Genomic DNA, 15,901 nt, shown 5'->3' on the forward strand with positions numbered 1-15,901 from the left:
GACGGTTGTGAGGTGATACCTCATTGTGGTTTTGATTTGCATCTCCCTGTTGAGTGATGTTGAGAATCTTTTCATGTGTCTTTTGGCCATTGTATGTCTTCTTTGGAGAAATGTCTGTTCATGTCTTCTGTCCATTTTTTAATTGGATTATTTGGTTTTTACATGTTGTTATATCAGCTCTTTATATGTTTTGGATAATAACCCTTTATTGGACATGTCATTTGCAAGGATCTTTTCTCATTCAGTAGGTTGTCTTTTCGTTTTATTGATTCTTTCTTTTGCATAAAAATCTGTTACTTTTGGGGTGCCTGGGTGGCTCAGTCCTTAAGTGTCTGCCTTGGGCTTGGTTCATGATCCCTGGGTCCTGGGATCAAGCCCGGCATTGGGCTCCCTGCTCAGTGGGAAGCCTGCTTCTAGCTCTCCCACTCCCCCTGCTTGTGTCCCCTCTCTTGCTGTGGCTTTCTCTGTCAAATAAATAAATAAATAAATAAAAATTTATTACTTTCGGGACCACCTGGGTGGCTTAGTTGGTTAAGTGTCGCAAATTTTGATTTGGGCTCAGCTCATGATCTCAGGGTTGTAAGATTGATCCCTACTGGGCATGTGGTCGACTTAGGATTCTCTCTCTCCCACTGCTCCACCCCTCAATAAACAGATAAAGAAAGAAATACAAATTTATTACTTTGAAATTTTAAAATCCATCTTAAATTTACCCTCTGAGATAATGATGTTTAGCAACTTCCAGTATATACAAACTAAGTTTTGGTGTTAAAACTTGCAATGAGGGGCGCCTGGGTGGCTCAGTGGGTTAAAGCATCTACCTTTGGCTCAGGTCATGATCTCAGGGTCCTGGGATCGAGCCCCACATCAGGCTCTCTGCTCAGCAGGGAGCCTGCTTCCTCCTCTCTCTGCCTGCCTCTCTGCCTACTTGTCATCTCTGTCTGTCAAATAAATAAATAAAATCTTTAAAAAAAAAACTTCCAATGACAAGTGATAAGACAACTGCTGAAGGATGTTGAGCAAAGAAGTGACAGGGTCAAAATTACTTAATGGGAAATTTGTTTATTCTACAACTTTATTAATTTCAGTAGAAGCTTATTTGATTAAATAAGCATGGGGTTTGGGAGCAGAATCTACTCAAGATCATTTCCTCCTCCTTACACACTAAAATGGAAATCGTGTGTGGTTTAGATGCAGCATTAGAAATTATAAAGAAGGCAGGGCGCCTGGGTGGCTTAGTGGGTTAAGCCGCTGCCTTTGGCTCAGGTCATGATCTCAGGGTCCTGGGATGGCTCAGGTCATGATCTCAGGGTCCTGGAATTGAGCCCTTCATCGGGCTCTCTGCTCAGCAGGGAGCCTGCTTTCCCCTCTCTCTCTGCCTGCTTGTGATCTCTGTCTGTCAAATAAATAAATAAAATCTTCAAAAAAAAAAAAAAGTTAACCAAAAATGGACTCTTAGAGATTCTTTGCTTATGATACTTATGTTAACTATAAACTTTTAGTTAATATTGTTTCTTCAAAAACAGATTTATATATATATATATACATTTATCTAATAGTGTAATCTTTTACATCATTGTCCACCTAGTAAGTAAAAATTGATATCGTGAATGAGCTTGCATTTTAACTAGTAAAGTTTAGGTTTAAAAAAATAATAATAATATTTAGGGCGCCTGGGTGGCTCAGTGGGTTAAGCCGCTGCCTTCGGCTCAGGTCATGATCTCAGGGTCCTGGGATCGAGTCCCGCATCCGGCTCTCTGCTCAGCAGGGAGTCTGCTTCCTCCTCTTCTCTCTCTCTGCCTGCCTCTCTGCCTACTTGTGATCTCTCTCTGTCAAATAAATAAATAAAATCTTTAAAAAAAAAAATACTTAGGGACGCCTGGGTAGCTCAGTGGGTTAAAACGCTGCCTTCGGTTCAGATCATGATACCAGGATTCTGGGATCGAGTCCCGCATCTGGCTCCTTGCTCAGCAGGGAGCCTGCTTCTCTCTCTGCCTCCCTGCCTGTTCTCTTTCTCCTTCTCTCTGACAAATAAGTAAATAAATAAAATCTTAAAAAAATATATTTATTAACCATTTGTGTTTCTTTCATGAAGTCATTTTCATAACCATTTTTTGTTTTATGTTTCCTTTTTTGTAAATAGAACTTCTATTAAATCGTTTGCCTTTTTTTTTTTTTAAAGATTTTATTTATTTATTTGAGAGAGAGACAGTGAGAGAGAACATGAGAGGTGAGAAGGTCAGAGGGAGAAGCAGACTCCCCATGGAGCTGGGAGCCCGATGCGGGACTCCATCCCGGGACTCCAGGACCGTGACCTGAGCCAAAGGCAGTTGCTCAACCAACTGAGCCACTGAGGCGCCCTTGCCATTGTTTAATTCTAGATTTTCTTATAGTCTTAGTGCTTGATTGTTATCTTTGTACAGACGTTTGAAATTCTTAGCAGGTCAAATCTATGTCACTATATACCTTCAGTCTTTCTTGTTGGCACAGGAGCCTATCCTCATTTTTTTTTTTTTTTAAGATTTTATTTATTTATTTGACAGACAGAGATCACAAGGCGGCAGAGAAGCAGGCAGAGAGAGAGAGGAGGAAGCAGGCTCCCTGCTCAGCAGAGAGCCCGATGCGGGACTCGATCCCAGGACCCTGAGATCATGACCTGAGCCGAAGGCAGAGGCTTTAACCCACTGAGCCACCCAGGCGCCCCGGAGCCTATCCTCATTCTAACTATTATAAAAAATAGTGTCTCCCCTGCCTTCGTAATTTTATGGATAGATCCAGTAGTTGATATGACATTTTTTCATTGATTTAAGATTCCACTTTATTTTCTACATGTAATTTTTGTTGACATTGCTCATTTACCCATCTAAATCTGAATCTAGATTTGCCTCCCCTCGTAGAAACCTCTCTTGGTCTTTGAATTCCTTCTTTGTATGCCCTAAAGCTGTGAAAACACTGTTATCTTATGTTTGCCTCTTGAGAAATCATAACAGTAATTTTGTTTTTCAGGACAGTCTTCTCTGTCCACCAGTTTTGTTTTAAGCTGGTTTTGTTTTTAAGATTTTATTTATTTGAGAGAGTGAGAAAGAGCATGAACAGGGGGAGGAGTAGAGGGACAAACAGACTCCCAGCTGAACTTGGGGGCCCAACTCAGGGGCTTCATCCCAGGACCCTGGGGTTATGACCTGAGCCGATGTCAGATACTCAGCTGACTGAGCCACCCAGGTGACCCTCTCCAACAATTTTTAGACACATGGTAATGAGTTGCTCTAAACCCCCCTAGACCAAAGGTTATATAGAATATCCTAGGTGATTGTTCTCGATCCTGGCCTAACCTTCCTTAAGAGCATCCCATGGGGAATTTCAATAGGTTCTCTCATCTGGACCAGATTCTCCGAAAATAAGTTTAATATGTACTTTTCAGAGCTACTCCTAAATAGGCTGTTGCGGCAGAATGATTTATAACCAGAGGTAAAAGAAGTCTGTCATAGATTTGCTAGGAAATCTTTTCCTAATGATCATCAGACTGATCTATCTTCTTTCTTTACCCTGTCTCTGAAAGTGCTAGCCCAGTGATCAGCCAGGTCCTTAACTGTCAAAGAAAATTCTAGGTCCTCATAGCCTTTCTTCAGCAGCTCAAACTATTGGTTACACTTCGCTCTTGTGAGAAGTTCATGTGTTGCTAGGCTTCTATAACATTGCTTTCCCCCATCCCTTCTCAGCGCTTCAGTCAGCCGATCTGTAATCTGTCCTCTTGGGTGAGCTTATTCATGACCCTACCTCAAGCAGTCACCAGCTTGCTATTCACTGTGAAATCCTACTGCTTGCTTGCTTGAAAATAGCAATCGAGGGAACAAGGAAGAGACCAAGTGTAATGCTTGGAAGTGAGGGTCCAGGAAATACTGGCCCTTGAGCTACATTTTGTCCACACAGCATGCGTCATGTTAATGACAGAGATCCCAGAAATAGAATCAACTATGTATAATAATTTAATAAAGGAGGTTTTATAAATCACAGATGACATCTGGTATCAGTACATTAGCAGAATTATTCCTCAAATAATATTCTTGCCTCTTAGAGCTTGCTTTCCAGAATCTTAGCATTGCCTTTGTACTGTTTTCTGTCTAGTGGCAAACTCCTGTAGTCCTTTAAGAGGAGTCTCCTCCGTGAAGCCTTCCCACTCTAAACAGAAAGACTCAGCCCTACTTTGCAGAACTTAATTCATACAGACCCCTTACAGATGTCTTCTATTATCCCCCTAACAGTATTACAATATAAAAATGCATTGCTAATATTATCTCCATTAGTTGAAATGATGCTGTACATTCAATTTTACATTTGAATTGTTTCACTTACAGTCTTACTTAATTGGCTTCCCAGATGATTACAATTTGTAGCATATCATAATTAGACAAAATGATATCTTGCTCACCTGACAGTATTTTGGACTTGCTACTAATTGTTTATCTAAATTCACGAATATTTTTTTAAGATTTTATTTATTTATTCAACAGAGATCACAAGTAGGCAGAGAGGCAGGCAGAGAGGGGGGGGGAATCAGGTTCCCTGCTGAGCAGAGAGCCAGATGCGGGCTTGATCCCAGGACCCTGGGATCATGATCTGAGCAAAATGAGAGGCTTTAATCCACTGAGCCACCCAGGAACCCCTAAATTCACAAACTTTTTAGCTTAGTTTACTTCAAGTGTCATCTAAAACTTAATAAACAATGAATATTCATTGACCCATAGATTGACTTTAACTCAAAATAGAGATCTTTTATTTTGCAAAAATGTGTCCATTGTTAATTCATCGATTTATGGTGAACGTACTCTTTGCCCTTCTTCCTTGTTGTCTGACAGTGGCCTGTTTTTTAAACCACCCGGGTTTAGTACTTTCCATCCAGAGATCTGCTGGTGGCTTATCTCTTGACCTATGACCCCACACATCCAGTAGCTCTGTTTTGAAACTTGTCTTCCATTTCTACAGGTCACCAGCACTTGAATCCCAAGCTTGTACTGAGAATAAAATATACAATATGAAACTTGGGCCAGCACCATAGAAATATTGTTAAATAAATAAATTCAGACGTACTAAAAAAAAAAAAATGCAGGAATTACGTAGACTTTCTGCATGCTCTTCCCTGACATTTCCCAAATGCAGCTTTTTACCAAATTAGCTTTTCTTTATTTATCACACTCCTTCCTTCTTTCTCCTTTGTTCCTCCCTCTTCTTTTTTTTTTCCTTTACACATTAATAGTAATTTGTAAACATGATGCCTTTACCCCTAAATACATTGGTGTGTGTTTTCATAAAACAATGACATTTAGGCTCAGTTGGGGGAGCATGAAACTCTTGATCTCTGGGTCATGACTTGAAACCCCACATTGGGCATAGAAATTATTTTTTTTATTTAATTAAAAAGAATGCAGTCTTTTATAAAAGGGCTAGGACATTGCCTTATAACCACAAAACGATTACGAAACTTTTACAAAGCTACGGGACTATTATTGATGCTATTATAATATTATTGTCTAATCTTTAGGTCTTGTAACTAAATAATTTCCTTTATGGAAAAAGAGAACATTTGGTCTTGTATCTATATTCAATTCAGGATCACTTGTTTACATTTAGTTGTTACATACCACATTTCTTAAAATTAAAACTGTACAATAAATTGTCATGAAATACCTAAGTGACTTAAAGACTTACTCAGGAAACAGGCTTGAGATGGTCAATCATGTTTTCTTTTTCCCTTTAATTATTGAGGTATAATTAAAGTAAAATGAAATAAACACATAGAGGGGCACCTGAGTGGTTCAATGGATTGAGCATTAGACTCTTGGTTTTGGCTTAGGTCATGGTCTCAGAGTTGTGGGATGATGCCCCCTTTTGCCCTTCCAGGATAAGTGGGAATCAGCTTGGGATTCTCTCTCTCCTTCTCCCTCTCTTTCTACCTTTTCTTCTCATGTGCTCTGTGTGCACATGTATAAACACACACACACTCACTCACTCACTCTCACTCTCTCCCAAATAAATAAATCTTTTTGAAAAATAAACACATAGGAGGCACCTGGGTGGCTCAGTTGGTTAAGCATCTTCCTTCAGCTCCGGTCATGATCCCCAGGTCCTGGGATAAAGTCCTGCATGGGACTCCCTGCTCAGTGGGGAGCCTGCTTCTCCCTCTCCCTCTGCTGCTTCCCCTGCTTGTATTTCCAATTTCTCTCTCTCTCTCTCTCTCTCTCTCTCTGTGTCAAATTAATGGATAAAATCTTAAGAAAAAAAAAGTCAGAGAAAACTAAGAGTGGGAGAAAATATGTCTAATAAAGAGCTAATCATATGTCTAATAAAGAGCTTGTAGGGGCTCCTGGCTGGTTCAGTCAGTGAAACATGTGACTCTTGATCTTGCTGTTGAGAGATCAAGCCCATGTTGGGTGTATAGATTACATGAAAGTTAAAAAAAAAAAATCTTAAGAAAAAAAAATAGGAGCTTGTATGACGACTTTTTAAAAAATCTCCTGGGGTGCCTGGGTGGCTCAGTCTGTTAAGTGTCTGACCTTGGCTCAGGTCCTGATCCCAGGGTCCTGGGATCAATCCCTTAAGTCAGGCTTCCTGCTCAGTCTGGAGTCTACCTCTCCTTTCCCTCTGTCGTACGTGCTGCTTGTGCTCTCTGGCTCGCTCTCTATGTCAAATAAATAAATAAAGTCTTAAAAAAAAAAAAAGAAATCCTCATATCTCAATAATAAATGGACAGTCTGAACTACAAATAAACAATGTGTTTGAATAGTCCTTTTTCAGAGAAGATATACAGATGACCAATAAGCACATAGAAATATACTCAACATTGTTACTCATCAGAGAAATGGGAATCACACTCAAAATGAGATGCCTCTTTACACTACACTACACTACAATTTATAACTGTCTATTATAAATAAAGGACATACAATAACAAGTGTTGAGGAGGGCCTTGAGAGATGGGAACCTTTTGTACATTCCTAATATGATTGTCAAATAGTCGTTCCAGTTTGGAAAACGATCTGATGGTTACTTAAAAGAATAAGCATAGTTACTATATAACCAAGCAATTCTACTCCTGGGTATGTACCCAAGAAAAACGAAAACATCTATCTACAGAATAACTTGTTATATGAATGTTCTTAGCAGCGACAGTCATAATTGCAAATTGTCGAAACAGTATAGATGGCAATCAGCCAATTAATGAATAAGTATAAATGCCATATCCATGCAATGGAATGTTACTTCGCAGTAAGAAGAAATGAAGTACTGAAAAGGGCTACAAATTTGAATGAAACATATGCAAAGTAGAAGAAGCCAGACACAAAAGTCCACAAGTTAAGAGAATTCCATTTATATAAAATGTCCCAAACTTGTAAAATCCATAGAAATAGAAAATTGTTATGGGCTGAGCAAAGGGGGAATTTGTGATGTGATTTATTTATTTATTTATTTATTCTTCAGAGAGAGAGGGAGAGAGAGCGAGCACAGGCAGACAGAATGGCAGTCAGAGGCAGAGGGAGAAGCAGGTTCCCTGCCGAGCAAGGAGCCGGATGTGGGACTCGATCCCAGGACGCTGGGATCATGACCTGAGCAGAAGGCAGCTGCTTAACCAACTGAGCCACCCAGGTGTCCCTGTGATGTGATTTCTAAGGATGGTGGAGAGGATGAAAATGTTCTAAATTATATAGTGAGTCATCTCTGAGTATACATTGAATTCCATAATTTATTTACTGATTTATTTTTATTTCTTTATTTGTCTTTAGAGATAGAGTGAGCACCCGAGGAGGGTGGTGGGCAGAGGCAGAGGAGTGGGAGAGATAATTCTAAGTAGGCTCCACACCCAGTGCAGAGCCCAGCTGGGGGCCAAGGCAGGCTCAGTCTTAGGAACCTGAGATCATGACCTAGGTCAAAATCAAGAGTCGAGACATTTATTTATTTATTTATTTTTAAGAGTTTATTTATTTATTTATTTATTTGACAGAGAGATAGAAGGAGATCACAAGTAAGCAGAATGGCAGGTAGAAGGAGAGAGAGAAGCAGGCTTTCTCCTGAGCAGAGAGCCTGATGCGGGGTATGATCCCAGGACCCTGGAATCATGACCTGAGCCAAAGGCAGCTGCTTAACCAACTGAGCTACCCAGGGGTCCCTGAATTCATACTTCTAAAGGATATATACATTATATTTCAGTTGCTCTGATAACAAATGGTATATTTTAAGATATTTTTCATTCCAACATAATTAATTTGCTATATGTTTTTAGTTAACACAATTACCAAATGAATGTATTATGTTGCGTAAGATATAACAATTTCATAATATGTAATGGAGATTATACAAATAGATATTTTTAAGTAATAGAAGAGTAGTCATAGGTATTACTCACCGAAGTTTGTATGCAACATTTACCATCTACAGTGACTGCCATGTGACCACAAATTCAACAGTTTACAGATTAATATACCCTCCAGTTATGAGATGTGATTCTGAAGAAAAGTTTTAAAATTTGGGACATTTGTATCATTTAAAATCTTTTTTTTGAAATGAGAGTTTTCATCTTATTACTAGTGTAACTTACACCTTTTGAAATTTTCATAAAATGCACCCACATTAGGCTTTTGTGGTTTTTAACCATCTGTTCAACAAATATTTGATGAGCTGAGTTCTGGGCTCAGGAGCCAGGTATGCAGAAATAAAGCAAAAAGATATAAAATAGTGTGAGCACCGTTGTGTGACCAACATCTGATATTATTAGCAGTTCAGAAGCATTCTTTTCCCCCTGACCTGCTACACCCTAAAAGTAACCACTCTCCTGTCTTCTGATACTATGGGTTAATCTTGCCTGACTTTATATAAATAGTCTTAAAGTAATTATTCTTTTGTCTTGTCTTCTTTCGTCAAGCATTAGAATTGTAAGCTTAATTCATGCTGTGTGTCGTAGCTCATTCTCACTCTTATTCTGTTTTCATAAGCAGTTAAAATGTATGGATTTATTTTTCTGGTGATTGACATTTGAGATAATTATGAATATTGTTGTCACCTTTGGGAAAGAGAAGAATACATATTTTTGTATGATGTATACCTAGAAGTGGAATTGCCGGATTACGGGGGAGGGCAGGTGTGCATCTGCATAGCTTTGGTTGATAGGAACACACAGCTTTCCAAAGTGCTTATCTCTTCTTACATTCCCGTGAGTCAGGTAGAAGTGTTCCCAGTTGCTCCACATTCTTATGAGTGCTCCACATTTTCCTTGTCATTTTAGACATTCTTTGTGGTGTGTAGAGTTCTGCCTCTTTTTGTTTTTTTAAAGACCTCTTTCATCTTTTTTTAATATAAAATGTACAGTCCCGTAGTGTTTTATATGTTCACATTGCTGTGAAATAGAACCCCAGAACTTCTTAATCTTGCAAATCTGAAACTTTATACCCATTAAATAACTCTCCATTTCCCCATCACCACAGCCACTTACGGTAACCACCATTCTACTTTTATGTTTTATGAATTTGACTACTTTTGAGTAGTTCTGTAACTAGAATCATACAGATTTTCCCTTTTTTGTGTGTGACTGGCTTACTTCACGTAACATTTTCTCTTTATGGTTGACCCATGTTGTAGGATGTAACAGGATTTCCTTCCTTTTTAAGTGTGAGTAATATTCCATTATACGTATATGCCACATTTTGTTTATCCATTCATCTGTCAATGGAAATTTGAGTTATTTCCAGCTCTTGGCTACTGTGAATAGTGCTGCTACGAACATTCATGCACAAATCCCTGACTGAGCCCTTGCTTCCAACTCTTTTGGATGTATACTCAGAAGTGGAATTGTTGGATCACATGGGAGTTCTGTTTTTCATTTTTTGAGGAACTTCCAAACTGTTTTCTATAGCAGTTGCACTATTTTAGAATCCCACCAGCATATGTAGTGCTTGAAAATTTTTTTACTTTGTTACTTGACTAGAAATGTGGAACATATTTCACATGTTCATCATCTGTTTGATATTCTCTTGTGTTGAGCCTATTTGATTTTTTTTTTTTTGGCCAGTTTTCCTTTGTGTTTTATTACTCACTTGCAGAAATTTATTTTATGTTTTTGGGTAAAAATATATTTTAGTTTTAAGTAATCTCTTCAACTAACATGAGGCTCAAACTTCTACCCGAGACGAAGAGTCTCATCTCTACCAACTGAGCCAGTTAGTTACCCCTATAATCCAACTTCTTAACTTTTTCCTATTTAATTATTAAATATGATAATTTATTCTAAAATGGTTTTACCTGCCTCAAGGTCATGAAGATGTTTCTTTCCCAAAACTTACTGTTTTAACTTTCATGTTTAGATCAACAATATAACTCAAGCTACTTATGTGAAGTAGGGGTGACCATTCATATTTTTCCTATATGGATATCTACCTAGTATCATTCATTGAAAAGACTACTTTTATTGCAATGTCAACTTTGTCATAAGTCTGATGGCTATATATATGCATCTCCTGCACTCTTTATTCTATTGATCTGTTTTTCTATCATTGCACCAATACTAAACTATAATTACTATAGCTTTACAATAGATAGTGACGATCTCATAAATTACTTTGCCTTTGTTCATTTTCTTGGCTTTTCATCTTCATTTCCATATACACTAGGGCACAAGTTTGTCAACTTCCACCCACAGCAAAATAAACTTTGATAGGATTTTGATTGGGCTTATGTCAAATCTAAGAATCCATTTGGGGAAAGTTGACATGATAATAGTGTCTATTCCATGAACATGGTACTTCTCTCCATTTATTTAGGTCATCTTTAATTTCTTTTAATGTTTTTATAGTTTTCATAGGTCTTACACAGGTTTAACACTTGTCTTCCTCCATTTAGACTGCTATGAGAAAATACCAGACTGAATGGCTTCTATACAACAGAAATTTATTTCTCACAGTTCTGGATTTTGGAAGTCTCAGATCAGGGTGCCAGCATGGTTGGGTGAGGGCCCTCTTCTCTTTGTGTTTTCACATGTTTAAAGGCATTAGGGAGTTCTGTGGTGTCTATTTGATCTGAACACTAACCTCAGTAATGAGAGCTTCCCCCTTATGACTTAATTATCTCCCAAAGGCCCTACTTCCTAATACCATCACAATTGGGATTCAGGATTTATTATATCGATTTTGGGTGGTCACAAATATCCATACCAAGGCAATACCCAAGGTGCTTATCAAACCTTGATCTGAATTTAGAGACCCATTATGCTAATTCTCTGACATTCACTAAAGGATATCTGGAAAATCTGGGGAAAGCACAGATAACCTAATAAACAGCATTTCAGCATTTCCTGTACAAAAACCCAATCAATGTAACTTTGTTCTTTGTTCATTAACTTGTAAAGTATCTAGAAAAATTTTGTATGGTACAATATATATCATTTTATATTTGAGCTTATTTGAAAGCAAATGTATTCTTATTTGGCTGTAAAAGGACATATAAATATAGAAAAAAATTTTAATATAAATAATTGTGTTTAGGGGGAAGGTCCTAAAGCCAACTCTACTCAAGGGATGCCTTGGTAGCAATGATTGTTAACCATCTGGAGTGACAGAAGAAAGTGATATTGGGTAACTAACATCTTAAGAAGTTTCATCTCAAGTTTATGTAATATTATTATAGCAACAAAAATGGAATCTTAATTATGCTGTTGGTTGCTCCATTTTGGTCATAGGGGTGGGCACCTTTATCATTTACTGATTATGTACTGATTAATGTGGTCAGTATCTTTGCTCTGTAAATTTGTGATCTGTGGAGGGAGTTTTAACCAGAATTGGTTGGTTTTATGTCTTGTCAACATTTTTATGTAATTCTTTTTGTACACACTGGGACCACCGGGCAATATTAAGTACTTTTGAGGCCTTTTTAGCACCCCGTGGGTATGATGTGGTGTAAGATAAATCAATCACTATTCAAAATTAATTGTTGTATTTTGCATTTACCATGTCAACTGAACCACCTTAATCTTATGATAATACGGGTATGTTAAATCCTTGTGGTAGCATGGGAAAAAATCACAGAAATTGCAGGAACATTGCTCTGTATATTAATTATTCTGTATAATAAAGCCATTCACCCAAGGCAAAGATCCATAACTTTGTGCAAATTCTAAATTTCAGGCTGAAGTTGATTTTTTAAATTGGGAGTCCTTGGTTATGTGCATGTAGCTAGATTTGTCCCATTGTGGCATTTGTGGAAGAGCAGAACAGTTAGGCTCTTTTCTAGGAGATCCTGTGTTGTCTATTTTGCATTACTGTATCAACAGTGAAATAAAACATAAACAGCTTTGTTCTACTTTTACAAATAACTACCATACCACAGACTTCTGTTCTGCCTGTTGTTTGTTTAGTCAAGTAAGCTGGGATACTCGGATGAGTTGTGTGGACGCAGCTAGTCAGAAAACTGAATGTCCTAGAGGCTTCAACCCTTTCAGAAATAGTTGTGTTAAAGACCTAAAATGCAATGACACAGAGCTTTCAAAACAATACCTATTGCACTCAACTGTAGGTTTCTTGTTTTCTATAAATAAATGCGTTCTGCTTTTCCAGGTTTTAAGAAGAGGCAGCGATGAAGAGAAAGTTCTTTGCTTGGTCCGGCAACGTACGGGCCATCACTGTCCAACAGCTGTGATGGTGGTTCTCATTATGGTATGGGACGGCATTCCTCTGCCCATGGCCGACAGATTGTACACGGAGCTTACGGAAAACCTAAAGTCATACAATGGTCATCCCACAGACAGAAGATGCACGCTCAATGAAAAGTAATCAGATCTGTTTTGTACTGCTTTCCCATTCAGACCTCTGTCATACAATATAAAATTGTTCATGAACTACTGGGATGCCTGGATGGCTCAGTCGGTTAAGCCACTGCCTTTGGTTCAGGTCATGATCCCAGGTCCTGGAATCCCAGAGTCCCACATCTGGCTCCGTGCTTGGCAGGGAGCCTGCTTCTCCGCCTCTGCCTGCCTGCCATTCTGCCTGCTTGTGCGCTCGCTTCCTTTCTCTCTCTCTCTCACTCTCTCTCTTTCTCTGACAAATAAATAAACAAATAAATAAATAAATAAAATCTTTTCAAAAAATATTCATTAACTACCAAATATGCATATTGCAGAATTTCAGGCATTCTGAAACTGAAGAACGAGCATATATTTTTAAAAGCGAGACTTGGTTGCATAGTGAGTTGAAACCATCGTAGGGTGGGTCTATCTATCTGTCTATCTATCTATGTACTTGTAATCTCTACACCCAGCATGAGACTCAAGCTCACCAGCCCCACACCAGACCCTGAGATCAAGAGTCACGGGGCTCCTCTGACTGAGCCAACCAGGTACCCTTAGAGAGTATTCTTTTTCTGCTTCCCTCTTTGATGCCTGATCCCACTCACCCAGTGTCTGGAAGAGAGGAATTTTTCCAGAAATGAAAAGCTCCTCCATAGAGAATTGTACCATATTCCCAGCAATGTAAGAGCATATGTTTTCCTACCACCTTGCTGTCAAACTTCAGGTTTTGCCTTTTTAGTAGGTGGTAAGTGCCATTTTTCATGTTAGGAATGAGTGGTTAAGATTGCCTTTCTAAATGGGGGTACTTATAGCTCAGTTGTCTGTTAATTGTTCTAGCCCTTGTTTCTAAAGGATTGCTGCTGCTTTTATGTATTGGAGCTCTTCACATTTTGCTGTATAATATCTAAACATTTTTGCCAGTTTGATATTTGTCTTTCTACTTCTGCTATGTTATTTTTTTTTTTAAAGATTTTATTTATTTATTTGACAGAGAGAGAGATCACAAGTAGGCAGTAGGCAGTGAGGCAGGCAGAGAGAGAGAGGAGGAAGCAGGCTTCCCGCTGAGCAGAGAGCCTGATGCGGGGCTCAATCCCAGGACCCTGGGATCATGACCTGAGCCGAAGGCAGAGGCTTAACCCACTGAGCCACCCAGGCACCCCTGCTATGTTATCTTTTGCAGACGTTTTCCATTTTTATTATTTTTTATTTTTTAAGTAATCTCCACACCCATGGGGCTCAGACTTATGACCCTGGGATCATGACCCTCATGAGCCGGAGGCAGAGGCTTTAACCTATTGAGCGACCAGGTGCCCCTCCAATGACATTTTTAATGAGATTTCATTAAATTAACTTACTATGATATTGAATCTTCCTATCCCATAACATGGTTTTTCTTTCCATTTGTTCAAGTTTGCTTTTGTGTCCTTCAGGATTGTTTTGTGGTGTTTTCTTCATACATGTCTCTTTTTTTAAAAGAAATCTCATTATACTGGGGTGCCTGGCTGGCTCAGTTGGTGGAGTGTGCAACTCTTGATATTGGGTTCTGAGTTCAAGCCACGTGGTCAATGTAGAGATTACTGAAAACATAAAAATCTTTTTGGGTGCCTGGGTTGCTCAGTAGGTTAAGCGTCCGACTCTTCCAGGTCAAGTCATGAGATCAAGCCCTGCATTGGGCTCCACACGGAACATGGACACTGCTTGAGATTCTCTCCTCCCTCTAACCCTTCCCCTGCTTATGCTTGCTATCTGTGTGTCTCTCTCTCCCTTTCTAAAATAAATTAATAGATAAATAAATAAAATCTTTGCCAGAAAAATTAAAAATCTTTAAAAACAGAAATATCATTATATATATAAAATATAAACATAATATATATTGCCCCCTCTCTGATCACCACACAATTAATTTGTATACCTTTAAGAGAATTCCTTTATTGCTTATATCATGATTTCATTACACTCCCCTTATCTTTACAATGCTAGTAATATACAAGCTATTTTTAATGTCTGCTAGTTCTTTTGTATGTAGATTCAGTTATAATAACTCTTGTATGAAGACTCTGCTTTGAAGGATATATATATATAGTCTTGTTTAATCTTCCCAAGAATCCAACAACATGAGTTTTATTCTATTTCACTCAATGTAGATCTAGCATACCTATTTATTTATTTATTTATTTATTTGACAGAGAGAGAGAGAGAAAGATACAAGTAGGCAGAAAGGCAGGCGGGGGTGGGGGAAGCAGGCTCCCTGCTGAGCAGAGAACCAAATGTGGGGCTTGATCCCAGGACCCTGAGACCATGACCTGAGCCGAAGGCAGAGGCTTAACCCACTGAGCCACCCAGGCACCCCCATACCTTTTTAATTTTTAAGTAATCTCTATACCCAATGGGGGGTTCAGTCTCATGACCCCAAAATAAAGTCTTGGGCTCTACTGACTGAACCCGTCAGGGATGCCTCCAGCATATCTTTATGTTTTTGTTTTTGTTTTTAAAGATTCTTGCAAGGGTTCCAGACTGGTTCCTCAATGAGTAGAGCATGTGACTACTGATCTCAGGGTTGTGAGTTCAAGTCCCATACTGGGTGTGGAGTCTAGTTAAGAAATAAATAAAATAAATAAATATTCTTACTGATAGAATATATGCAAGAATCCTTCAGTGAACACTTTTATACCTCTCATAGATCTCATCATCACTAAGTTTATAACATTTGCATTTATATACAAAGCCATACATACAACACAAACATATATATTACTGTCGATTTTTAAAAGTTTTTTCACTCTGGATTGTTAGGTGGTTGCAAGCTTTATGCCTTTTTCCTGTAAATAATACTTCAGAAGGTATATTCTAAGAATGAGGACATTCACTTACATAACACCAGTCAAATTATCAAAATAACAAAATTCGTTAAAATGCTATTATCTAATGTATCTGAATATTATGTACTTTACAGGGGCACCTGGTGGCTTAGTCAGTTAAATGTCTGCCTTCTGCTCAGGTCATGATCCTAGGGTCCTGGGACCAAGCCCTGCGTTGGTCTCCCTGCTCAGTGGGGAGTCTGCTTCTCTCCCAATGCAC

General features: G+C 38.5%; 1 protein-coding gene across 1 annotated transcript in view; it reads left to right on the top strand.

Annotated features, from left to right (window-relative positions):
• TET1 (tet methylcytosine dioxygenase 1) overlaps positions 1–15,901 on the top strand; it is a 145,449-nt gene that overhangs the window by 100,320 nt on the left and 29,228 nt on the right. Inside the window, exon 7 of the mRNA XM_045083435.1 lies at positions 12,594–12,805. Coding sequence (XP_044939370.1) covers positions 12,594–12,805 — 212 coding nt within the window. The remainder of the gene's footprint in view (positions 1–12,593; positions 12,806–15,901) is intronic.

Source organism: Mustela putorius, unplaced genomic scaffold (genome assembly GCF_011764305.1).
Source record: "Mustela putorius furo isolate JIRA1106 unplaced genomic scaffold, ASM1176430v1.1 tig00000698_pilon_pilon_pilon, whole genome shotgun sequence".
Lineage (NCBI taxonomy): Eukaryota > Metazoa > Chordata > Mammalia > Carnivora > Mustelidae > Mustela > Mustela putorius.